General features: G+C 38.2%; 1 protein-coding gene across 1 annotated transcript in view; it reads right to left on the bottom strand.

Moving 5' to 3' along the window:
• LOC126460440 (ovarian-specific serine/threonine-protein kinase Lok-like) overlaps positions 1-27,871 on the bottom strand; it is a 201,712-nt gene that overhangs the window by 63,454 nt on the left and 110,387 nt on the right. The window contains exon 6 of the mRNA XM_050095913.1: positions 10,803-11,008. Coding sequence (XP_049951870.1) covers positions 10,803-11,008 — 206 coding nt within the window. The remainder of the gene's footprint in view (positions 1-10,802; positions 11,009-27,871) is intronic.

The following is a 27,871-nucleotide window of genomic DNA, read 5'->3' on the forward strand; positions in this document are numbered from 1 at the left end:
CTGTTATGTTTAGTAATTGGTTGAGTTGTTGATTTGTTGCTGCCAGTAGTTTTAGATCATCCATGTATAGCAAATGTGTGATTTTGTGTTGGTATGTTCCAGTAATAATATATCCATAATTTGCATTGTTTAGCATGTTGGATAGTGGGTTCAGAGCAAGGCAGAAGCAGAAAGGGCTTAATGAGTCTCCTTGGTATATTTCACGCTTAATCTGTACTGGCTGTGATGTGATACTATTTGAATTTGTTTGGATATTAAGTGTGGTTTTCCAATTTTTCATTGCTATGTTTAGGAACTGTATCAATTTAGGATCTACTTTGTATACTTCCAATATCTGTAGTAACCATGAGTGGGGTACACCATCAAAAGCTTTTTGGTAATCAATGTATGCGTAGTGTAGTGACCTTTGTTTAGTTTTAGCTTGATATGTCACCTCTGCATCTATTATCAGTTGCTCTTTACATCCTCGTGCTCCTTTGCAGCAGCCTTTTTGTTCTTCATTTATAATTTTGTTCTGTGTTGTATGTGTCATTAATTTCTGTGTAATGACTGAAGTTAATATTTTGTATATTGTTGGTAGGCATGATATGGTGCGATATTTCGCTGGGTTTGCTGTGTCTGCTTGATCTTTAGGTTTCAGATAAGTTATTCCTTGTGTAAGTGTATCAGGGAATGTGTATGGGTCTGCAATGTAACTTAAATAATTTAGTTAGATGTGATTGTGTTGAGGTGAACTTCTTTAGCCAGAAATTTGCTATTTTATCTTTTCCAGGGGCTTTCCAATTGTGCGTAGAATTAATTGCTCGGGTGACTTCATGTTGCAAAATTATCACTTCAGGCATTTGTGGTACCATCTTGTATGTGTCTGTTTCTGCTTGTATCCACCGTGCATGCCTATTATGTTGTACCAGGTTTGACCATATGTTGCTCCACAAGTGTTCCATGTCTGTTATGTTTGGTAGATTGTCTATTTTAATGTGTGCATTATCTATTGTCTGATAAAATTTCTTTTGGTTTGTGTTGAATGTTTGGTTTTGTTTCCTTTTATTTTCACTTTTTTTGTATCTTCTAAGTCGTTTGGCCAATGCTTGTAATTTCTGCTTCTTTTCATCTAATTGCTCCATCGCTTCTTGTTGTGATATTTAACCTAACCTTTTTCGTTTTTTGTCTGATATTTCTTTTCTTATAAATTGTGTTAGCTGTCCGATTTCTTTTCTCTGTTATTCTATTGTGATCTGTAGCCTGTGTTGCCATGCTGGTTTTGTGGGTTTCTTCTGTGTGTCGGTTGGTTCTGATCTCTGCCTAGTGTGTATATTTAGTGCAGTGAGTGCTCCTATATAAACCAGTAGTTGTAACTCTTCCATAGTTGTATTTTCATTTATTTTGTTGTGTATGATTGTGTTGATTGTTGTTGTTGTTGTTGTTGTTGTTGTTGTTGTTTCGACTTGTGGGTTATTTGGGGGTCTATGCAAGAATGGTCTAATGTCTGTATTTGTGTCTTTGTATTCTATATATTTCAGCTGAATTTTTTTCTTCTATATCTAACATGTGTGTCATTTCATGTTCTATTTGTGCTTGTTCTGGTGGCTGTTTCAAGATTTCGTTTTCCTCTGATTGTTTAACTGATGTGTGTTGTTGTTTGTTTGTTTGCTCTGGGATGTTTGAGTCCATTACTGTATTTTCTTCTTCTGATTGCACATTATTTTGTTCCAGTATTTGTTGTACTTGTTGTTTGATGTTTTCTAATTCTGACTGGGATATCCTGTTATTTTTGATTATTACATGGATCTGATCAGCTAGTCATTGTTCTGTTAAAAATTTTAATTCTGGGTATCTGGTAATAAATGTTGTGTATACGTGTGATCTGTATCCAGCTGTGTTGGTTCCTAAGTTTGTTGCTTGGTAATAACAGAACATGAGGTGTTAGTTAACTTCATCTGACCATCTCATCCTCTGTCTTTGTTTTCCTTCTAGGGTGGTTGCAGGAAGCATATCCTGCAAAACACCTCTATTTGGATTTAAATCATTTTCCAGTTGGCTATCAGTGTCATTACCATTGTGGATGGGCATAGGGTTCAAGCGTCATCCTCGATCATGACAGCGCTTGTCCAAGGCTTCATTAGTTCTGTCCTGAACCAACTAATCACACTAAAAGGGGGGTTAGCCCTATTAGTGGTTTGTTCATTTCGTCACCTTTTACGACTGGCAGAACATACCGAAGGCCTATTATTATTATTATTATTATTATTATTATTATTATTCATTCTTTCTTTACTTTCTCAGACGTTAAGTCTGGTTAAAAATGGAAAGTGACGCGGACCTTGATCAAGCGTCACTTCCTTTTAACTGTATGGTATGTGTTATATTGCATTTAGGATCTTTCGGGTAATTGAACATGTATCAATAATTACAGATTTCTGTAGTTGTATATATACGTTTGGATGTAGCTGTATTGCATTGATGTACTGGTGGACATTGTGTGGTATGACTCCTGTAGTTGATAGTATAATTGGTATAATGTCAACTTTATCCTGATGCCACATGTCCTTGACTTCCCCAGCCAGTTGGATGTATTTTTCAATTTTTTCTCCTGTTTTCTTCTGTATATTTGTTGTACTGGGTATGGATATTTCGATTAGTTGTGTTAATTTCTTCTTTTTATTGGTGAGTATGATGTCAGGTTTGTTATGTGGTGGTGTTTTATCTATTATAGTGGTTCTGTTCCAGTATAATTTGTATTCATCATTCTCCAGTACATTTTGTGGTGCATACTTGTATGTGGGAACATGTTTTATTAGTTTATGTTGTACGGCAAGCTGTTGATGTATTATTCTTGCTACATTGTCATGTCTTCTGGGGTATTCTGTATTTGCTAGTATTGTACATCTACTTGTGATGTGATCTACTGTTTCTATTTGTTGTTTGCAAAGTCTGCATTAATCTGTTGTGGTATTGGGATCTTTAATAATATGCTTGCTGTAATATCTGGTGTTTATTGTTTGATCCTGTATTGCAATCATGAATCCTTCCGTGTCACTGTATATATTGCCTTTTCTTAGCCATGTGTTGGATGCGTCTTGATCGATGTGTGGCTGTGTTAGATGAATGGGTGCTTGCCATGTAGTGTTTTCTTTTTCCAATTTACTTTCTTCGTATCTGTTGATGTTATGTGATCTAAAGGGTTGTAGAAGTGGTTATGAAATTGCAAGTGGTGTAGCCGATGTATTTATATGAGTGATTGCTTTGTATATTTTGCTAGTTTCTGCTCGTTCTATAAAGAATTTTCTTAAACTGTCGACCCGTCCATAATGTAGGTTTTTTATGTTGATGAATCCCCTTCCTCCTTCCTTTCTGCTTAATGTGAATCTTTCTGTTGCTGAATGGATGTGATGTATTCTATATTTGTGGCATTGTGATCGTGTAAGTGTATTGAGTGCTTCTAGGTCTGTGTTACTCCATTTCACAACTCCAAATGAGTAGGTCAATATTGGTATAGCGTAAGTATTTATAGCTTTTGTCTTGTTTCTTGCTGTCAATTCTGTTTTCAGTATTTTTGTTAGTCTTTGTCTATATTTTTCTTTTAGTTGTTCTTTAATATTTGTATTATCTATTCCTATTTTTTGTCTGTATCCTAGATATTTATAGGCATCTGTTTTTTCCATCGCTTCTATGCAGTCGCTGTGGTTACCCAATATGTAATCTTCTTGTTTAGTGTGTTTTCCCTTCACTATGCTATTTTTCTTACATTTGTCTGTTCCAAAAGCCATATTTATATCATTGCTGAATACTTCTGTAATGTCTAGTAATTGGTTGAGTTGTTGATTTGTTGCTGCCAGTAGTTTTAGATCATCCATGTATAGCAGATGTGTGATTTTGTGTGGGTATGTTCCAGTAATATTGTATCCATAATTTGTAATATTTAGCATGTTGGATAGTGGGTTCAGAGCAAGGCAGAACCAGAAAGGACTTAATGAGTCTCCTTGATATATTCCACGCTTAATCTGTATTGGCTGTGATGTGATATTATTTGAATTTGTTTGGATATTAAGTGTGGTTTTCCAGCTTTTCATTACTATGTTTAGGAACTGTATCAATTTAGGATCTACTTTGTATATTTCCAGTATTTGTAGTAACCATGAGTGGGGTACGCTATCAAAAGCTTTTTGGTAATCAATGTATGCATAGTGTAGTGACCTTTGTTTAGTTTTAGCTTGATATGTCACCAGACAAACGTGTGGTTCCTGAAGAGGGGCAGCAGCCTTTTCAGTAGTTGCAAGGGCAACAGTATGGATGATTGACTGATCTGGCCTTGTAACAATAACCAAAACGGCCTTGCTGTGCTGGTACTGCGAACGGCTGAAAGCAAGGGGAAACTACGGCCGTAATTTTTCCCGAGGGCATGCAGCTTTACTGTATGATTAAATGATGATGGCGTCCTCTTGGGCAAAATATTCCGGAGGTAAAATAGTCCCCCATTCGGATCTCCGGGCGGGGACTACTCAAGAGGATGTCGTTATCAGGAGAAAGAAAACTGGCATTCTACGGATCGGAGCGTGGAGTGTCAGATCCCTTAATCGGGCAGGTAGGTTAGAAAATTTAAAAAGGGAAATGGATAGGATAAAGTTAGATATAGTGGGAATTAGTGAAGTTCGGTGGCAGGAGGAACAAGACTTCTGGTCAGGTGATTACAGGGTTATAAACACAAAGTCAAATAGGGGTAATGCAGGAGTAGGTTTAATAATGAATAGGAAAATAGGAATGCGGGTAAGCTACTACAAACAGCATAGTGAACGCATTATTGTGGCCAAGATAGATACGAAGCCCACACCTACTACAGTAGTACAAGTTTATATGCCAACTAGCTCTGCAGATGACGAAGAAATTGAAGAAATGTATGATGAAATAAAAGAAATTATTCAGATAGTGAAGGGAGACGAAAATTTAATAGTCATGGGTGACTGGAATTCGAGTGTAGGAAAAGGGAGAGAAGGAAACATAGTAGGTGAATATGGAATGGGGCTAAGAAATGAAAGAGGAAGCCGCCTGATAGAATTTTGCACAGAGCACAACTTAATCATAGCTAACACTTGGTTTAAGAATCATGAAAGAAGGTTGTATACATGGAAGAACCCTGGAGATATTAAAAGGTATCAGATAGATTATATAATGGTAAGACAGAGAGTTAGGAACCAGGTTTCAAATTGTAAGACATTTCCAGGGGCAGATGTGGACTCTGACCACAATCTATTGGTTATGACCTGTAGATTAAAACTGAAGAAACTGCAAAAAGGTTGGAATTTAAGGAGATGGGACCTGGATAAACTAAAAGAACCAGAGGTTGTACAGAGTTTCAGGGAGAGCATAAGGGAACAATTGAAAGGAATGGGGGAAAGAAATACAGTAGAAGAAGAATGGGTAGCTCTGAGGGATGAAGTAGTGAAGGCAGCAGACGATCAAGTAGGTAAAAAGACGAGGGTTAGTAGAAATCCTTGGGTAACAGAAGAAATATTGAATTTAATTGATGAAAGGAGAAAATATAAAAATGCAATACATGAAGCAGGCAAAAAGGAATACAAACGTCTCAAAAATGAGATCGACAGGAAGTGCAAAATGGCTAAGCAGGGATGGCTAGAGGACAAATGTAAGGAAGTAGAGGCTTATCTCACTAGGGGTAAGATAGATACTGCCTACAGGAAAATTAAAGAGACCTTTGGAGATAAGAGAACCACATGTATGAACATAAAGAGCTCAGATGGAAACCCAGTTCCAAGCAAAGAAGGGAAAGCAGAAAGGTGGAAGGAGTATATAGAGGGTCTATACAAGGGCGATGCACTTGAGGACAGTATTATGGAAATGGAAGAGGATGTAGATGAAGATGAAATGGGAGATACGATACTGCGTGAAGAGTTTGACAGAGCACTGAAGGACCTGAGTCGAAACAAGACCCCCGAAGTAGACAACATTCCATTGGAACTACTGACGGCCTTGGGAGAGCCAGTCCTGACAAAACTCTACCATCTGGTGAGCAAGATGTATGAAACAGGCGAAATAAGACTTCAAGAAGAATATAATAATTCCAATCCCAAAGAAAGCAGGTGTTGACAGATGTGAAAATTACCGAACTATCAGTTTAATAAGTCACAGCTGCAAAATGCTAACGCGAATTCTTTACAGACGAATGGAAAAACTGGTAGAAGCCAACCTCGGGGAAGATCAGTTTGGATTCCGTAGAAATACTGGAACACGTGAGGCAATACTGACCTTACGACTTATCTTAGAAGAAAGATTAAGGAAAGGCAAACCTACGTTTCTAGCATTTGTAGACTTAGAGAAAGCTTTTGACAATGTTGACTGGAATACTCTCTTTCAAATTCTAAAGGTGGCAGGGGTAAAATACAGGGAGCGGAAGTCTATTTACAACTTGTACAGAAACCAGATGGCAGTTGTAAGAGTTGAGGGACATGAAAGGGAAGCAGTGGTTGGGAAGGGAGTAAGACAGGGTTGTAGCCTCTCCCCGATGTTGTTCAATCTGTATATTGAGCAAGCAGTAAAGGAAACAAAAGAAAAATTTGGAGTAGGTATTAAAATCCATGGAGAAGAAATAAAAACTTTGAGGTTCGCCGATGACATTGTAATTCTGTCAGAGACAGCAAAGGACTTTGAAGAGCAGTTGAAAGGAATGGATGGTGTCTTGAAGGGAGGATATAAGATGAACATCAATAAAAGCAAAACGAGGATAATGGAATGTAGTCGAGTTAAGTCGGGTGATGCTGAGGGTATTAGATTAGGAAATGAGACACTTAAAGTAGTAAAGGAGTTTTGCTATTTGGGGAGCAAAATAACTGATGATGGACAAAGTAGAGAGGATATAAAATGTAGACTGGCAATGGCAAGGAAAGCGTTTCTGAAGAAGAGAAATTTGTTAACATCGAGTATAGATTTAAGTGTCAGGAAGTTATTTATGAAAGTATTCGTATGGAGTGTAGCCATGTATGGAAGTGAAACATGGACGGTAAATAGCTTGGACATTAAGAGAATAGAAGCTTTTGAAATGTGGTGCTATAGAAGAATGCTGAAGATTAGATGGGTAGATCACATAACTAATGAGGAAGTATTGAATAGGATTGGGGAGAAGAGAAGTTTGTGGCACAACTTGACCAGAAGAAGGGATCGGTTGGTAGGACATGTTCTGAGGCATCAAGGGATCACCAATTTAGTATTGGAGGGCAGCGTGGAGGGTAAAAATCATAGGGGGAGACCAAGAGATTAATACACTAAGCAGATTCAGAAGGATGTAGGTTGCAGTAGGTACTGGGAGATGAAGAAGCTTGTACAGGATAGAGTAGCATGGAGAGCTGCATCAAACCAGTCTCAGGACTGAAGACCACAACAACAACAACAACAACAACAACATGTCACCTCTGCATCTATTATCAGTTGCTCTTTACATCCTCGTGCTCCTTTGCAACAGCCTTTTTGTTCTTCATTTATAATTTTATTCTGTGTTGTATGTGTCATTAATTTCTGTGTAATGACTGAAGTTAATATTTTGTATATTGTTGGTAGGCATGTTATGGGGCGATATTTAGCTGGGTTTGCTGTGTCTGCTTGATATTTAGGTTTCAGATAAGTTATTCCATGTGTAAGTGTATCAGGGAATGTGTATGGGTCTGCAATGTAACTGTTAAATAATTTAGTTAGATGTGAATGTGTTGAGGTGAATTTCTTTAGCCAGAAATTTGCTATTTTATCTTTTCCAGGGGCTTTCCAATTGCGAGTAGAATTGCTTGGGTGACTTCATGTTGCAAAATTATCACTTCAGGCATTTGTGGAAAATGGTGTTCAATGTTTTTGTAATATATTGGTTGCAGTTATCTTTCCAACAGGGCTAACAATAAATCTTACTGTGGGTCAATTTATCCACTACCACATGACATCTCTCATTTCTGCTTCAATGCTTCTTGGGCACAGAGTTTTACACTGGTGAGGAAAAGTTAGACATGCTGCTCTGTATGGTGAATGTTTTAAGAAATTACATCAGAATTTCATGACAGCATGGAGACATCTAACCTCATCACTTGTGGGCGACGCACAGTTAAGATGGTTTCTCAAAACACTGGTGTGAACACTATGCTAAAACTTCGCAGGATGAGGAGTAGTACTGCAGCTGACAGAGCACATGAAGAGGCTGTTCAGACTACATTTATCACTGTGCTGTGGCACAAGACATATAGACAAGAACTGTGATATCAGCCAGACAAGGGTCGATTGCATCTTGTATCAACATAAACGCCAACCCTTCCACCAATCATTACATCAAGCACTCCAATGACATAAAACATATCATAGAAATTTGAGTCTTATGTGACACCTGCTGTATAATAATGCTCTTTGTCTGTATAGTGCAGTACATGGTGTGAGTTACATGACACCCCATAAGATTTGCCTTGCCTTATGGCCCCAATTTCCATTCAAATTCTTATTGCTGTCTGTCAGAGTGGTTATTTATACTGGATTTTTTAAACCTGAGAAAAAATAAAAATTTACTGCTGACTCTACAGCCATCACATATAGTGAGATGGTTTGACCTGAAGTAGTCCTCCCCATTATACTGGTGTCCAAAATTAAAGCAACAAATGGAAATTTTGCAAGGTTGCATTTATTTTGCCACAAAACAGCATAAAGCTGATGCAATGAAAAGAATGCAGAACATAAATAACTGCCATATGCAGTTTTCCAACTTAATGGATTTGCACAAACATTCAGACAACTGGCTAATGTGCACAGTATGAGGCGTGACCACCTCTGGCAGCAATATAGGCCTCACGACAAGGCATGCTGTTAATGATGTCATCAATCTCATGCTGAAGCAATAACACCCATTCCTCCTGGAGAGTTTCTCGCAAGTCTAGGAGGGAGTTGGTGAAGCTGATGTGATGCTATCTGTTTCCCTAGACACGCTCTATGGTATGCAAATTGGGAGAGCACTGTTGTCCAGCAATACAAACTCTAGGTCTACACCACCTTGTAACAACTGCACACGAAGTCCCACAATCTCGTCACGACACCTAACAGCTGTTAAACCTTGCCAATTCACCTATACAGTTTGATGAAGAGTTGTTCGAGTGGGCCACATAATTCCTGCCCACACTATTAGGGATCCTCCTCTATATTGTTCTCTTTCCACAATGCTTGTGTCTCAAATTTGTGTTCCACATTGCTTTTAGATGTGAATGCTAGGAGAATCACTCTCCAGACCAAATTGAGACCCATCTGTGAAAAGACTGTTCGACGTCCAGGTGGTATGCTGATGACTCCACCCTAAACATGTGAAGACACATCAGAGGTACACATACAGCAGGTCTTCGACAATAAAGGTCACTCTGCCAAAGCCTTCTGTCACTGTTTGTCTCAATACAACAAGTCCAACAGATGCACCAAGGTCAAATGCCAGCTGCCATGCAGTACTGAGCTGGTACTGTCATGCCCTTACAGCCAAATAACACTCCTCTCTTTCTGATATCTCACATAGTTGGCTCTGCACTGACCTTCAGCATCCTGTTTCAGTCTCTATAAATTGTCAGCACATTAGAGAAACAACAGAACGAATCACATTAAGCCATCGGGCCAAATATGTTTGCAACTGTCCTCCTTACATTCTTCCTATGGTCCTCCACTGCCAAGTCTGTGGTAGGCATCTTCTTTATGTCCTACTGCCCCACCTGTGACTGTATACATAGCAATTGGGAATGTGGAACTACCTGGCACACACTATCCCATTTGATAGGTGCCCTGTTGTCATAAATAGTATGGTTGCCCGTTCACCGAAATGCTACCTTCCATGTAGAACGCGATTGCAGACAGGCATCTGTTAACAGTTTGTACAATTATACTGCGTATTAGACCAAAGACAGGGAAATAGCGATTTGCTGCTTTAATTTTGGACACCACTGTAGATACTATTTCCCGAATCTACAGCACTATTTCCCAAATCTACAGCACTATTTCCCAAATCTACAGCACTATTTCCCAAATCTACAGCACTATTTCCCAAATCTACAGCACTATTTCCCAAATCTACAGCATTATTTCCCAAATCTACAGCACTATTTCCCAAATCTACAGCACTATTTCCCAAATCTACAGCACTATTTCCCAAATCTACAGCACTATTTCCCAAATCTACAGCACTATTTCCCAAATCTACAGCAATATTTCCCAAATCTACAGCAATATTTCCCAAATCTACAGCAATATTTCCCAAATCTACAGCAATATTTCCCAAACCTACAGCAATATTTCCCAAACCTACAGCAATATTTCCCAAACCTACAGCAATATTTCCCAAATCTACAGCAATATTTCCCAAACCTACAGCAATATTTCCCAAACCTACAGCAATCATATACACAGATATGGCTTGACTTGGAATGCAAAACTTAGTCCTCCCCAAGCAGACACCAAAAATCTTTTTTTGCTCCATCTCACTTTGTGTTCTTTGGTAATTACTTTATATTCCATTCACATCCACAGCATTGATATGACCATTATGTATGTAATAATGAGCTGTTGTCAAACTGCAGTTATAGGATAAGCTGTAACTATACAAACAATTCAGTCAGTTCCTGGTAGTATCTGACCTGTTATAACTATTGTTTAATGTACACATTAACTTGAAAAATGAACTTTTAATGGGTTTTTGCAATGTTCTCATTTGCTTTCAAGTCATTATAATATCCCTGTATTACAAATAAAGAGCTATAAATGAAAATGATTTAACTGTATCAGCTCAAGATAATTACCATGCATATAAAATTACGCCCAGGCTCCAAACATCAACTTGCATTGTATAGCCCCCTCTTCCATTTTTTACAAGTACCTCTGGGGCAGCATATAAAGGTGTTCCGCAGACTGTTGTCATTTCCGAGGTGACAAATCTTGATAAACCGAAGTCTGACACCTTAATCAGAGTTTCTTCTTTGTCAGAGGAGAGTAATATGTTCTCTGGCTGCAAAACAATTTGAAAAGTAAAATTTCAAAAACATGCTATTGTATCATTTGAATTGATGTGCATAAGTGTTTACCATGAGTAGTTTATCAAGAAACTGAGCAAACAATACTAAACAGGTACAGTATATGGGCTACATTCGAAAAGCAATTTCAATGACCATCTGCATTAATAGTGGATACTCTTCTTTTTACCACCTCTCAGATAAATTCCAATGAGAGAAAGGAGAATGAGGAATATTATACATTAGTCTATTCAAAGATCAGCAACAGAAGGTATTAATTCACAAAACATAAAGCCATTATGTCTGTAACATTACGGTGCTTCAACGTGCTATGTATTATGGTGGTATCTGATAATGCAAAAGTGGTTTGTGTTGTGATATTCCACTGACTTAGGCCTATATGATACATGATACGAGAAAGTCTACTCAATACCAGTAGCTACCATGAGGCTAAAACTCTTTAAATGTCAAGGCTGTGCCAATACGCTTTTCATGTGTCTATTGTAAGCAAAGGGCATAACTTGTTAATATTTTTCCTTGTACTTCGTATGTTTTGTAATTGTATGTGAATGCAGGAATAATTCACCTATTAGACAAAGATATTCTTCAAGAGGTACTATACCAATGAGGTTCTTTCATCTACCAGGTGACTCATGCATGATACGAGGGGTAGTCCTCAAGTTTTCATCACCACCATAGAAAAAAAAAATCAAGCTGCAACCATGAAACTTGGGTTACTCCTCCTCACCCTTCAATGCACAGTTTTTCCTCTAGGTTGAGCCCTCAGCTGTTTTAGTCTGCATATTAGCTGTTCAGGAAACATTGTAACTCAAAAATCAAACAATGGAAAACCCAGGATGGAATAACGACAATTTTATGAAAATGAGAAGCAGACAGGCACAACAAAAAAACTGCCAACACACACATATTCTGGCAAAACAACTGACACACATGACCACCATATCTGGCTCGGCTCGGCAGCCTCGAGGTCAGCCAGAGACAGTGGTCGTGTGTGTGTGTGTGTGTGTGTGTGTGTGTGTGTGTGTGTGTGTTGTCTAATTCAGAAGACGACCTTTTGGCCAAAAGCTTACTTGTTTAGCAGTGTACTAGGTCACTGTTTTGGGTTTTCTCTTACTAGCACAACTAGTTAGCACAGCACCGTTACAGTCCAGAAAAGTGGCTGACGTCACACTGCCCAATGATGGTCAAGTCTTCACCTTTTTCAGTGGTGTGTTCTCTCATGGTCATAATGGTACAATAGCATTCATCCACAGTTATTTGGTGGTGTAGTAACACGTCGAGAGAATTTGATACTTCATTCTATTCTCTGTCTTAGACAGATGTGCTAAAGTGGCGAAAGTGTCAACATGGTGGAAATGTTTTTTTATTTTGTTCAAAGATGGTAGTGGCCAAATGTTTACTTTGCATATGTTTTCATCTACATCTGCATGGATACTCTGCAAATCACACTTATTTGCCTGGCAGAGGGTTCATCGAACCACCTTCACAATTCTCTATTATTCCAATCTTGTATAGCACGCAGAAACAAGAACGAGCTCTGATTTCCCGCATTTTATCGTGGTGATTGTTTCGCCCTATGTAGGTCGGTGTCAACAAAATATATTCGCATTCGGAGGGGAAAGTTGGTGATCGGAATTTCATGATAAGATTCTGTCACAACAAAAAACGCCTTTCTTTTAATGATGTTCATCCCAAAACCTGTATCATTTCATATTTCGCTATAATACAAAAAGTGCTACCCTTCTTTGAACTTTTTCGATGTACTCCGTCAGTCCTATATGGTAAGGATCCCACACCACACAGCAGTATTCTAAAAGAGGATGGACAAGCGTAGCGTAGACAGTCTCCTTAGTAGATTTGTTACATTTTCTAAGTGTTCTGCCAATAAAATGCAGTCTTTGGTTAGCCTTCCCCACAAAATTTTCTTTGTGTTCCAATTTAAGTTGTTCGTAATAGTAATTCCTAGATATTTAGTTGAATTTGCGACCTTTAGATTTGACTGATTTATCGTGTAACCAAAGTGTAACAAATTCCTTTTAGCACTCATGTGGATGACCTCACACTTTTCATTATTTACGGTCAACTGTCAATTATCGTACCATTCAGATATCTTTTCTAAATCATTTTGCAATTTGTTATGATCTTCTGATGCCTTTATTAGTTGACAAACAACAATGTCATCTGCAAACAAACTAAGACGGCTGCTCAGATTGTCTCTCAAATCATTTACATAGATAAGGAACAGCAAAGGGCCTATAACATTACTTGGGGAACGCCAGAAATCATTTCTGTTTTACTCAATGACTCTCCATCAATTAATATGAACTGTGACCTCTCTGACAGGAAATCACAAATCCAGTCACATAGCCGAGATGATAATCCATAAGCACGTGATTTCACTACAAGCCGCTTGTGTGGTACAGTGTCAAAAGCCTTCCTAAAATCCAGAAATGTGGAATCGATCTGAAATCCCTTGTCAATTACACTCAACACTTCAAGCGAATAAAGAGCTAGATGTGTTTCACAAGAATGTTTTCTAAATCCTTGTTGACTGTGTGTCAATAGACCATTTTCTTCGAGGTAATTAATAATGTTCGAACACAATATATGATAAAAAATCCTGCTGCATATCAATGTTGATGACATGGGCCTGTAATTTAGTGGATTACTTCTACTGCCTTTCTAGAATATTGTTGTGACCTGAGGAACTTCCCAGTCTTTGGATATGGATCTTTCATTGAACGAACGGTTGTATAGGATTGTTAAGTATTAAGTATGGAGCTAATGCATGAGCATACTCTGAAAGGAACCTAACTGGTATACAGTCTGGACCAGAAGACTTGCTTTTATTAAGTGATGTAAGTTGCTTCACTACTCCAAGGATATTTACTTCTACACCACTCACGTTGGCAGCTGTTCTCGATTCGAATTCTGGAATATTTACTTCGTCTTCTTTAGTGAAGGCGTTTCAGAAGGTTGCGTTTAGTAACTCTGCTTTGGCAGCAATGTCTTCAATAGTATATCCATTGGTATCATGCAGAGAAGGCACTGATTGTTTCTTGCCGGTAACACACTTCACATACCACCAGAGTCTCTTTGGATTTTCTGCCAGGTTTTGAGACAAAGTTTCATTGTGGAAACTATTATAACCATCTTGCATTGATGTCCACACTTAATCTCAGGCTTCTGTAAAAGATCTCCAATCTTGGGGATTTTGCGTCTGTTTAAATTTGGCATGTTTGTTTCGTTGTTTCTGGTACAAATCTCTCAATTGCTGCCGATACTATTTCTCCGAATTCAAGCCACATCTGGTCTACATTTAGATTATTAATTTGGAAGAAGTGAAGATAGTCTCTCAGGAAGGTGTCAAGTGAATTTTTATATGCTTTTCTGAATAGGTATATTTTTCATTTATTTTTGGATTTGGGGGTTGCAATATTCAATCTCGCAACAACAACCCTCTGTTCACTAATCCATGTATCCGTTTTGATGCTCGTTATTAACTCAGGATTATTTGTTGCTAAGAGGTCAAGTGTAAGGGGCCAATACCATAGCACACTGTTTGAAAAACTGAATTGGAGTTCCATCTGGACCTGGTGACTGACTTGTTTTCAACTCCTTCAACTGCTTCTCTACGTAAGGGGTGGTTATTATTATGTCACCCATAAGGGTCTCCGTTCAATGGTTGAACAACTTTATATTTGTACAATTCTACTGTGTGTAAGATTTATTAAACGTGAAATTTGAAACTCTGTCTTTCATTTTGCTACTTTCAACAGCCACACCAGAATGACAACATACAAGTGACCAGATGGAAGTCTTAGACACACTCAGTTATTTTACATAGGGCCAGAATTTTCTACAGTTTTCTGCCAGATCTTTTGCTATGATATGACGCTGGTAGCAGTTGTATGCTTCGCACATAAACCATGTCACTCGTGCACAAATCACTATACAACCTTTGCTTGCCGTCAATTGTGCCTTCTACTTTGAACCGCGAGTGGAACAGCCTCTGTTTCCTCAGCATTTTCCGAATTTCATTATTGAACCATGGTGGGTCTTTTCTGTCCGTATTCCACTTACTTGGCATATAATTCTCTAGATGATGATTTACAATGTGCTAAAACTCTGACTGTAATTCTCCTGCATCCATCCTACTGGAACTAAGTGATACCAATTTACAGTTTAAGTGAGTTGCTCTTTCTAGCAGAAAGACTCTCCTACGCTTCTTCACTGATTTATTAACTTTCGTAACCATAATTACTATAATGACATCACCATCGCTAATCCGCATTTCTTAACTGACATTTTCGATAATGCCCAGTTTGTTTGTAGCTACAATGTCTGAGACATTTCCAATGCTTGTGCTCTCCCGAACCAGCTGTTCACAAAAGTTTTCAGAAAACGTGTTCAAAAGTACTTCACGTGATTGCCCGTCTGTACACCCTGCAATGAATTCCTAGTCATTCCAGCCTATACTCAGTATGCTGAAGTTGCCTCCAACTAGTACACTGCATGATCTGGGTATTTACAATCAACTAACCATAGACATTCTTTAAATGACTAGAACTATCATAGCAGAACCAGGCAGCTTGTAAAATCATCCAACAACTAGCCTGGTTTCACCTAGGCCGGTTATACACGACCAGATAACTTTATTGTTACAATCAACTTTGACTTCAATAGAGAGAATATTTTTGTCAACTGCAATCAACACTCTCACTCCTGTGACCTTCCGAACAGATCTTTAAGATACCTACATGCAAAAAAACTAAAAATTAATTTGCCGCATACTGAGTTCATAAGCCTGCAACAAAACCATATATATAGACACACACACACACACACACACACACACACACACACACACACACACACACACTGTTGCTTTGCCCATGTCTGATGGAACAGCCACTTTAGAACTTTAAAAATTAATATAAATTTGTTGAATGAAGATATAGAGCTGGGTTTAGTGTCATTTGGTAAGGAAGCACATGGTCATTTTTACCTTAATCTGAAGACGATGTATGTGGCTTCTGTTGGTTATGATGCATACATCCCATCATAAGTCAATTTCTTCCCAAACTCGCTGTAGCATTGCAGGTGTAATGTGGTCAGTGGCAGCGTAAATTCTTGCTCTCAGGTCAAGTAGAGAAGCCGGCACAGGAGGTACAAACACAATATCCTTGATGAATAAAAAAAAGGAAGGTCGAGTGGTGTCAGGTCTGGGGAACATTGGGTGGGGGGCAGGGGGGGGGGGGGTCATGCAACTGGCACATCACGGCCAATCCATTGAACCTGAAAGCAGTCCCTGAGAAAATCCCATATTTATGCCACTCATAAATTGTAGGCCTACTACGAGATCTTTAGCGTACTTGGTACGGAAATTATACTGAACTGCTGTTGCCGAATTTGATTCTTCAAACCAAAACACACAACTCCGAACAGAATAATCCGCACCTCTCATATATCTGCACCTGGCATGTCTGCCCATGACATCATTTTCATGACATATTCACTAGAATGTCCTAGAAAAAAACAAAAACTGTCTACATACGGAGACTTCAAACGCATAAATTTGCCTGAACTCGAAACTGAGGCACAAGAAATAGTTTGGGGGATGACCCCTACTCCCCTCATGGACATAAACAACAAACTCCAAGATTTCACTACCAAAATTACTAAACTATATGACAAATACGCTTCAATAAAGACCAGAAAAGTAAAAAGGAAACCTGCACCTTGGCTGACTGATGAACTAAAACAGCTCATGAATCTCAGAGACACTGCACATCGAGCATACAAGATACACCCTACACCTGAAAATCACATTGTATAGAAGCAGAAGCGAAACAAAGTCAGTCAAGCGGTGAGAAACGCTAAGCTCAGGCATGCCCGTACTTTAGCTGACAATAGATGTAGACCAGCTATCCTGTGGAAAAATCTCCGTAGTCTCGGTTTAGGCAAAATAAAAGTTGCAGAAAATCCCATGGTCCCAGCTGAAGAACTAAAACGATTCTTCACATTACCTGCAACCACAATTGAGTCGCAAAAAAAAAACAGAGAATCATTGATTACTTCATGGGGATGAACGACTGTAGCAAAGAAAAATTCTATCTACGGCACGTCACTTGCAATACTGTCAAGAAAGCCATAATGTGGATTAGATCAGCATCTACTGGACATGATGGTATCACTATCCAGATGGTAAAACTTATTATTGATCAACTACTGCCCTCTATTACAGACATTTTCAATGACTCGTTAATCACAAGTGTTTTCCCCGAGGCCTGGAAACTGGGGCAAATTAAGCCACTGCCTAAAAAAGACATCGCCACAGCACCCTCTGACTACCGCCCCATCTGCCTTCTTCCTGCACTATCAAAGGCATTAGAATATATAGTCCATGACCAGCTCACCGACTACCTAACTACTAACAACCTACTAGACGAATACCAATCAGGTTTCCGTAAACATCGAAGCACAACATCCGCACTGATAAAGGTGACAGATGACCTGAAACTTGCCATGGACAGACAAGAAGCGACTATCATTTGCTTCTTAGATTTCAGCAAAGCATTTGATACTGTCGACTTCGACATCTTACTAGCCAAACTTAGCGGTCTAAATTTCTCACCAAGTGCAGTGCAATGGTTTCGCTCATACATTACGTCTCGTCAGCAACGCGTCCTGTCCGGGAATATAAAATCACAATGGCGGCAGGTAATGTCAGGCGTTCCCCAAGTCTCAGTACTAGGTCCCATACTCTTCTCTCTGTATGTCAATGATGTGTCATCGGTTCTGACTTATTGCAAATATCATATGTATGCTGATGACCTTCAGTCGTATCTAAGTGCGAAACCAAAGAATCTTAAGAAAGCTATTGAAAACTTCAATACTGATCTCTATGCACTATCAAAATTGACAAAGGACATAGGACTAAAACTAAGCCCATCTAAAACCTAAGTAGTACTTGTTGGTCACTCTAAGCTCATTAGCCCAAAACATCGGGAATCCGTACCATCTCTTATCCTAAATGGAACAAATATTAACTTCTCTCCCTCAGCAAAGAGTTTGGGAGTAATAATAGATGAAAATCTAAATTGGACAGAGCACGCAATTGCAGTGTGCAAAAAAGCATCAGCATCTCTTCATGTCCTACAAAAATATAAAAAAACTCTTCCCTTTCGATCTGAAAAAGAAATTAGTACAAGCGCTTATACTCCCAATCATTGATTACAGTGGTATTATCCTACAAGGCCTCTCTCATGAAAACTCTCGACATCTGGAACTGGTCATGAATGCCTGCGTCCGATATATCTGTGAAGTTCAACTTTTTGATCACATTTCACCAGCATATGCAAAATTGTCCTGGCTGCGTGCAGACAAACGCAGAGATTTCCATACACTCTGCTTCATCTACTGCCTTATAAATGTACACTGTCCCTCATATCTCTCCTCGTCCTTAACGCTTATGTTTGAGCAACATGACAGAAAAACACGTTCCCATCATAATAAAATCCTCTCTGTTCCACTGCATTGCTCAGTCACCTTCTCCAAGTCCTTTACAGTAGCGGGAACCCGACTATGGAATAACCTCCCACGGTATGTTAGAGAAATTAAAAACATGTCCAGCTTCAAAAAACAGTTAATGACGTATCTACTCAAACAACAGTAATGCTTTCCTTTGTACACGAATGCACTTCACCTCATTACTTCCCTCTTTCACCCTCCTTAAATCTCTCTCCCCCAAAACTCGCTATACTAGTAAACATCTACTTTACACACCAAGATATTAATATACATCTGCACAAATCTTCATTACTATTGCCCATTTTTCTCATGTTTATCATTATTATTTAATTTTTTTTACTGTTACTATTATTATTTTTATCATAATTTGTATGTATAGCACCTGTTGTAAAAATACTGCCAGTACTTACTTTATTAAGTCTTAGTCATTATTCTTTATTCATATTGTGACTAGAGTAATCTAATTTTCTTATTTAAAGTATTGTCATGATGTAACTCTGATGTGTGAAATGCTGCACGTGTGAAACACTGGTCCGATGTAAGAGAGGGCCTGATGGCCCTAATCTGATCAGGTTAAATAAATAAATAAAACACACAGCTAGCATGCTCAGGCCCAGTGACGGCAGTCATCTTTTAACGCAACTGCCGCTAGCATTCCTGAAGGTGTGATTCAGCACTAGCGAACTATGCAAGACAAAAACTTGATATATTTCTCTACAAAAACTTGATATATTTCTCTACAAATTGACACTACAATCACCCCTGTAGGTATTACAAATTAATTTACATGAATTTTCAAAGTTGTAAAGTCTTTTTTGAAACACCCTGTAAAGTAATGGGCAGGGGCACTATAATGGAATAATGACATTAACTGCTGGTGGGTAATGTATTAAATTAAGATAATGGGCAGGAGCATTATGTCAGTAGTGTGCAGATCAGTTGTGAAATCGGGTCAGTCAGGGGTCGAGGCAACCATTCGCAGGCAATGGAAAAATCCAGGTTCGAGTCACAGTCAGTCACAGTCATGCACAACTTTTCAACTTTCCCCCGATTTAATTCAATGCCCACTAGCAGCTAATGTCATCATGCCTTTGATTAAAGACAATAAAATTTCACACGGCCTTACAGTAGTTCTACTCATGGGCTAACCATACATAAAACTTCACAAGCCACTGTATTTTCAACTCTCAAGACAATGACTAAGAGGAGACTGAAAAACCAATTGTGCTGCTAGAATGTTTTTACCGAGTTGTTCTGATTGATGCGAGCTCATTCTGAACCCCATGACCACTTTCAAGTTATCTGCAAAATAATCAATCCTGAAACACACATTTTTGTTACTTACAAATTACAATTTTGAATTACTTATATACTTAGCACATCATTATTGCAAGTTCTGTCGAAATGTTAATACAGGTGGAGATGCATTAGCTGTCAGCTTATGCAGGTACTGCACACTATTTTTAAGATGGTCAATTATTTTCATGTTTGAAAGCTTTTCATGATGTAGTACGGTTACAACTTTGGATTGTTATTCTATGGGTTTCTATGGGTTTGCTAGAGTTATTGTTATGCCTCTGATTTATATTATGGGTTTGTGAGCAGATATAATCTTCATTCTGTTTATTGGTACTATGGTTATGTCTCTTAATATTAATCTGTGAATTTGTGTGATTTTGTTATCTTTTGTTTTGTTTATTGGTGGTGTTATCTGTGTTTCATTTATTCACCCAAGACCAATTTTGAATGATTTCAATAAAGCTGTCAATATAGTTTTTATGTTTTAATTAAGTTTGTTCATTTAAGAGTTGGTTGGGATATGTGCGAGTATGAGTGTAAATTTCCATTTCTTTGAGAAGATTTAGTGTCAGGTCCTTCAGTGTTACGTGCAAGACTTCTATAGCATGTTCTCACTGGTTTACATGGCAATTTTCTGTTCTGATGTGATGAAAGTCTGTGGATTGGTTTGTGTCATTATGTCTTTGTTGTTGTTGTTGTGGTCTTCAGTACCGAGACTGGTTTGATGCAGCTCTCCATGCTACTCTATCCTGTGCAAGCTTCTTCATCTCCCAGTACCTACTGCAACCTACATACTTCTGAATCAGCTTAGTGTATTCATCTCTTGGTCTCCCTCTACGATTTTTACCCTCCATGCTGCCCTCCAATGCTAAATTTGTGATCCCTTGATGCCTCAAAACATGTCCTACCAACCGATCCCTTCTTCTAGTCAAGTTGTGCCACAAACTTCTCTTCTCCCCAATCCTATTCAATACCTCCTCATTAGTTGCGTGATCTACCCACCTTATCTTCAGCATTCTTCTGTAGCACCACATTTCGAAAGCTTCTATTCTCTTCTTGTCCAAACTAGATATCGTCCATGTTTCACTTCCATACATGGCTACACTCCATACAAATACTTTCAAAAACGACTTCCTGACACTTAAATCTATACTCGACGTTAACAAATTTCTCTTCTTCAGAAACGATTTCCTTGCCATTGCCAGTCTACATTTTATATCCTCTCTACTTCGACCATCATCAGTTATTTTACTCCCTAAATAGCAAAACTCCTTTACTACTTTAAGTGTCTCATTTCCTAATCTAAGTCCCTCAGCATCACCCGATTTAATTTGACTACATTCCATTATCCTCGGTTTGCTTTTGTTGATGTTCATCTTATATCCTCCTTTCAAGACACTGTCCATTCCGTTCAACTGCTCTTCCAAGTCCTTTGCTGTCTCTGACAGAATTACAATGTCATCGGCGAACCTCAAAGTTTTTACTACTTCTCCATGAATTTTAATACCTACTACGAACTTTTCTTTTGTTTCCTTTACTGCTTGCTCAATATACAGATTGAATAACATCGGGGAGAGGCTACAACCCTGTCTCACTCCTTTCCCAACCACTGCTTCCCTTTCATGCCCCTCGACTCATAACTGCCATCTGGTTTCTGTACAAATTGTAAATAGCCTTTCGCTCCCTGTATTTTACCCCTGCCACCTTCAGAATTTGAAAGAGAGTATTCCAGTTAACATTGTCAAAAGCTTTCTCTAAGTCTACAAATGCTAGAAACGTAGGTTTGCCTTTTCTTAATCTAGAGTCTAAGATAAGTCATAAGGTTAGTATTGCCTCACGTGTTCCAACCTTTCTACGGAATCCAAACTGATCTTCCCCGAGGTTGGCTTCTACCAGTTTTTCCATTCGTCTGTAAAGAATTCGCGTTAGCATTTTGCAGCTGTGACTTATTAAACTGATAGTTCGGTAATTTTCACATCTGTCAACACCTGCTTTCTTTGGGATTGGAATTATTATATTCTTCTTGAAGTCTGAGGGTATTTCGCCTGTCTCATACATCTTGCTCACCAGATGGTAGAGTTTTGTCATGACTGGCTCTCCCAAGGCCATCAGTAGATCTAATGGAATGTTGTCTACTCCCGGGGCCTTGTTTCGACTCAGGTCTTTCAGTGCTCTGTCAAACTCTTCACGCAGTATCGTATCTCCCATTTCATCTTCATCTACATCCTCTTCCATTTCCATAATATTGTCCTCAAGTGCATCGCCCTTGTATAGACCCTCTATATACTCCTTCCACCTTTCTGCTTTCCCTTCTTTGCTTAGAACTGGGTTGCCATCTGAGCTCTTGATATTCATACAAGTGGTTCTCTTCTCTCCAAAGGTCTCTTTAATTTTCCTGTAGGCAGTATCTATCTTACCCCTAGTGAGATAGGCCTCTACACCCTTACATTTGTCCTCTAGCCATCCCTGCTTAGCCATTTTGCACTTCCTGTCGATCTCATTTTTGAGACCTTTGTATTCCTTTTTGCCTGCTTCATTTACTGCATTTTTATATTTTCTCCTTTCATCAATTAAATTCAATATTTCTTCTGTTACCTAAGGATTTCTATTAGCCCTCATCTTTTTACCTACTTGATCGTCTGCTGCCTTCGCTACTTCATCCCTCAGAGCTACCCATTCTTGTTCTACTGTATTTCTTTCGCCCATTCCTGTCAATTGTTCCCTTATGCTCTCCCTGAAACTCTCTACAACCTCTGGTTCTTTCAGTTTATCCAGGTCCCATCTCCTTAAATTCCCACCTTTTTGCAGTTTCTTCAGTTTCAATCTGCAGTTCATAACCAATAGATTGTGGTCAGAATCCACATCTGCCCCAGGAAATGTCTTACAATTTAAAACCTGGTTCCTGAATCTCTGTCTTATCATTATATAATCTATCTGATACCTCTTAGTATCTCCAGGATTCTTCCAGGTATACAACCTTCTTTTATGATTCTTGAACCAAGTGTTAGCTATGATTAAGTCACGCTCTGTGCAAAATTCTACAAGGCGGCTTCCTCTTTCATTTCTTCCCCCCAATCCATATTCACCTACTACGTTTCCTTCTCTCCCTTTTCCTACTGACGAATTCCAGTCACCCATGACTATTAAATTTTCGTCTCCCTTCACTACCAGAATAATTTCTTTTATCTCGTTATACATTTCATCTATTTCTTCATCATCTGCAGAGCTAGTTGGTATATAAACTTGTACTATGTCTTTGTGTGTTCTTAATATCACATTTTGAAAATTGTCTATTTGGCCTATATAGAATTAGTCACAGTCGCTGAATTGATTATATATAGACCGGCATGAGTGTGGATTGGTGGTTTTGTGTCTTCAGATCGGATTTGTGTTTTGATGATGTGTACAGTGCACAATGCAAATCTTTTTCTTTAATATTTTGTTTAACTTTCTTTTTTTTTGGTCATTATGTATTATGTTGTGTACTGGCTTTGTGCAATTTTCATATAGTTGGTCTACTATAGTGGGGTTATAGTTCTTTGTGTTTGCTATGTATTTTGGTGTTGCTTATTCCTTCTGTACCACAAGATTTTGTAGTGGAATGTTTACTAATCTGTTTATCATGGTTTGGAAATATGTGTATTTGTGTATTCAGGATGGCATGAATATGCATCTACGATGTTGTCTGATATGGTATGTATCCTGTAAATTTCAAATTCATGCCTGTTGTGTATGTTTTTTATCATTAGATCTAGGAAATGAATGGATTTTTTATTTTCTAGTTCTCTGTTGAATTTCATATACTGGGTGCAGATTGTTTAATGTATTGTGGATGTGTTGTATGTGTGTGTCAGATCCATCTATTAGAAGCTGTGTGTCATCTACATAATGAAAGTAGTGTATGATTTCATTAGTCCCTTGTTTGTAGGGTTGAATAGTTCTCATTCAAAGGTATTGAGAAAAGTATCAGTGATAGCACCTTCTACACTGCATTTCATGGCGGCTTCGTCTTTATGGTTGTACAATTGTTATTAAATTCGAAATGCTTCTGGTTGAGTACTAGTTTCAGTAGCTCTAATATTTCTAGTACTGCTGAGACTGGCAGTTTTCAGTATTGTACATGGTTGTTTTCTGTTATATCAACTCTTTCATTTGTTGGAATGCTGGTATACAGGTTTGTGATGTCGAAAGATACAAATTTTCCATTCTTTGTTATTTTTATGTCTGATTTTGTGGTAAGTCTCTGGCAAGTGTAATAGTTGTTTTACAGACTGTTTAATTTTTTCATAATTCTGTAGGTTGGACTGTCTATCCAGCTGACTAGAGGCCATATTGGAATTTGGGGTTTATGGATCCTTGTCTGTGTGTGAAGTGTGGGTTTTCTTGGGTTCATAGAGATGTATTGCTTCTTCTTCCCAATCAGTGAGAAATGTGTTGCTACTGTTGTGGTACTAGTTATATTGAACTGATTGCAACATTAAAAAAAAAACACCATAACTCATACGACTCCTTTACTAGAAAATTAAACAACAGAACAGCATATAAACAAATCAAGAAAAATATAAGTCAGAAACTGCACCAGAGATAATAATTATAAATGGTAATCACTCGCAAACAGCATTATACTGCACGTAACATTACTTTTTATTACTTTTTTGGTTTGGGAAGCGTATTGTTAGTTGGTTTTATAAGTATTTCTGTAATACTGTTTCCCGTGAAAAATTCTAGTACTCCTCTTATGTAGTCATTTTGTTTCTTTATTACAAGGCTATTCCTTTTAACTGCTTTGATTGCTGCTGCTTGATGTATGAGTAATTTTTGGTTAATGCTTCTGATTATTTTAGGAACCCATTGACGTTGCTTGTTTGTTTTGAGGACTTCGGTGAAAGACTTTTTTACGATTCATGAAGCTTGAACCTGCAATAACAATGTGCTAAGAACGTAAGTAATTAAAAATTGTAATAACATCTTCAACTTTTGTAGTCCTGCTAGGCGCTACAAGCTGGAACCGCGTGACCACTACGGTCGCAGGTTCGAATCCGCCTCGGGCATGGATGGGTGTGCTGTCCTTAGGTTAGTTAGGTTTAAGTAGTTGTAAGTTCTAGGGGACTGATGACCTCAGCAGTTTAGTCCCATAGTGCTCAGAGCCATTTGAACCATTTTTTTGAAGTCCTGTCTCCCTCAGTTGCATGTAATATTACGGTATATTGATAATTTTTACTTTTTGAACCACCTGACTACAACTGAATGAAACACAATTTTCATGCCATACACGTTTCGCCTTTTATTCTCTGCAAGGCATCTTCAGTGGCAGGTTGTGTGGACAATTTTCTACATATTATGCTTCTGTTCCGTTTTTGGTGCCGTTCCTCCTCTTATAAATGCCACTTACAGTTTTTTCCCCACATTTCACAACACTACAAACACTTGTTTTGATGCAATGTTTTGGTTTGTGTTGCCAACTGGCGGAACAGCATCAAAAATGGAACAGAAGCATAATATTTAGAAAATCGTCGATGCAACGTGCCACTGAAGATGCCTTGCAGAGAATAAAAGGCGAAACGTCTACAGTACAAAAATTGTGTTTCATTCAGTTGTAGTCAGACAGCCGAAAAAATAAAAATTATCAATACACCGTAATAAAAATTGTGATGTAATTTGTAAATAACAAAAATGTAAAAAAATGTTTGTTTACTGAATTTTTTGGAGATAGATTGAAAATGTGCTTCGAAATGAGCTAAAAGCAATCAGAACAGCTCAATAAAAACATTATAGCAGTGTAATTGGTTTTTCATATATAGAATGTCCTTACAAAACATATACACTGCTGCAGGCCCACAATAAATAAAAATATTGGCACTTCAGTCATATGATAATATGAGGAATTTCCTGCAATATATAAGACTTCGAGTGAAGTTAAGAAAACTTATCGAGAAATCAAGTACAAATTGGCAGAGAGAAACATTATAAATGAAGATATGCGTATAGCACAATTATGTCTTAGTAGGAATACCATTCCACTCATATCTGACAACTTATCAGAATTTATAGGCAGATATGTATATTACGTGAACAAACAAGTGAGAATGCTGCATCAAGAGAAATTCCAATATATACAAAATGGTCATTACATCAATCTCAATGAGCCTACACATCACCATTCAAATTTCATGCATGGACCACTAATTTAACAAATATTAACTTCAAAGTAGAGGAAGAACAGCTGACACAGTAGACCTTATTGACCTTTATTTACGAAATATTTTTATAAAGAGCTATAGATGAGTAATAAAGTTCCATAAACTGTTTTTCTTGTAGCACTCTACAAAAATTCATTTTATATTTTTCACTTTTTCATCATTTAAGTTTATTTAACCTTATTTTCTTGTCTTTACATTGGTAGTAAAAGTCATTACAGAGTTATTGAAGAATACTACAATATAATTAAAAAATATTACAGATATTTTCAGTTAAATACAGCAGTGTACATTACATAGGTTCTGCGATCACTTATTCATCACTCTCTTTGGAAACTTGTTCACGCTTGAAACATATTTAAGTTTCCCTGTTATGTTTACTGCTTTGTATCTCGTCTCTTTCAGTTGTTACAGATTATAGTTGTTTTGTTCACTTGTTGTACTTCACTGCTTCTGACAGGCTTTCACAACACAAATGACAATTCTCCTTCCTCCTTCAGCTTTCTCTGCTGCAAACTTCTGACAGATATTCTGTCCAAGAATACCTCCCACACCTGAAACCACACACTTTTCGAGTCCTCTAATATTCATAGTCCTTTCTTCCAAGTAGGGTTTCATGAGCTGCAGTACCAATTCTTGAAGAAAAAGCTGCTGTTTATTAGATTTTGTCTTATTCCACTATGGAAAGTTGAGCAGAAACAATATGAACCATTTAACGCTGCTACGTCCACAAGAGTATAGAAAATAGGTAGTGGCCACCCTCTAGGTCCTCTTAATTGAAAATTTCCTTACTATCTGATCCATTGTGTCAACACTGTATTTTGTCTAATTAAAATATAATCATATTACTCTTTTCTTCTTAGTGTCAAACAATGGAATATCAACAATGTAGGAAAGGACCAATTGCTACTTACCTTAAAGAGGATGGTAGGCTTGTTGGTTTGGGCAGTAAAGGGACTAAACAGCTGGGTTATCAGTCCTTTTTACTAGGTCACACAGGACTCGGATGAAACCTATACCGCAAATGAATCCTATCACTTCAAATTGGAGAAAGGAACAAAAGGTGTAACACGAACTGTGTAACCACACAGAAGACTAACAAAAGAACCAAGCCGAAAGTGAAAACATTAATTGAAACAAAAAAAGCTGTAGAAGGTGGTAAAACAATATAGCAGTGGGCTGGACTGACTGATTGTAAAGATAGAAAAGGATGATCCAGCCACTCCGCAACACACAAAACTCACCCATCTAAAATCACAAGCCCAGAGCGAGCGTGGAAGAGTTACAATTTAGGTAGGGCGAAGGCCTGGGAGAGAAGGGCACAGGTCCACTATTAGACTGAGTGACAAAAACTCCCTCTCGAACAAAACATAAAACTAGATCAGCCTCTGAGGCACTGTCACCTAATACCAAAGGTAGCACATCTGAAAGGTTAAAAGGCAGCCACCGGACAGCTAGATTGGATCGGTCTAGCAAAATGTGGACTAATATCAATTGAGAGCTGCAGGGACGGAGGAGGTGACCGTTCATCAGCCAAATATGGCCAATGTGGAGCCGGCAAAGGACAACAGAGTCCCTGCAAGTGGCTCGCATGGATGACCCCCACACATCTGTTGTCTCCTTGATAACACATAGGTTATTTGATGTACTTAGGGTGCGCCATTTGATATTTCAGATCCAGAAAACTTTACGGCGTCAGACTGATCAGAGATCAGTCTCTGGTAGGCTGATTGAGAGAGTCGGTTTACTGGTAGCTTGTTTGGCCAGCCTGTAAGCAAGTTCATTTCCTGGGATTCCGATATGTCCTGG

The sequence above is a fragment of the Schistocerca serialis genome, chromosome 1 (genome assembly GCF_023864345.2).
Source record: "Schistocerca serialis cubense isolate TAMUIC-IGC-003099 chromosome 1, iqSchSeri2.2, whole genome shotgun sequence".
In the NCBI taxonomy this organism is placed as follows: domain Eukaryota; kingdom Metazoa; phylum Arthropoda; class Insecta; order Orthoptera; family Acrididae; genus Schistocerca; species Schistocerca serialis.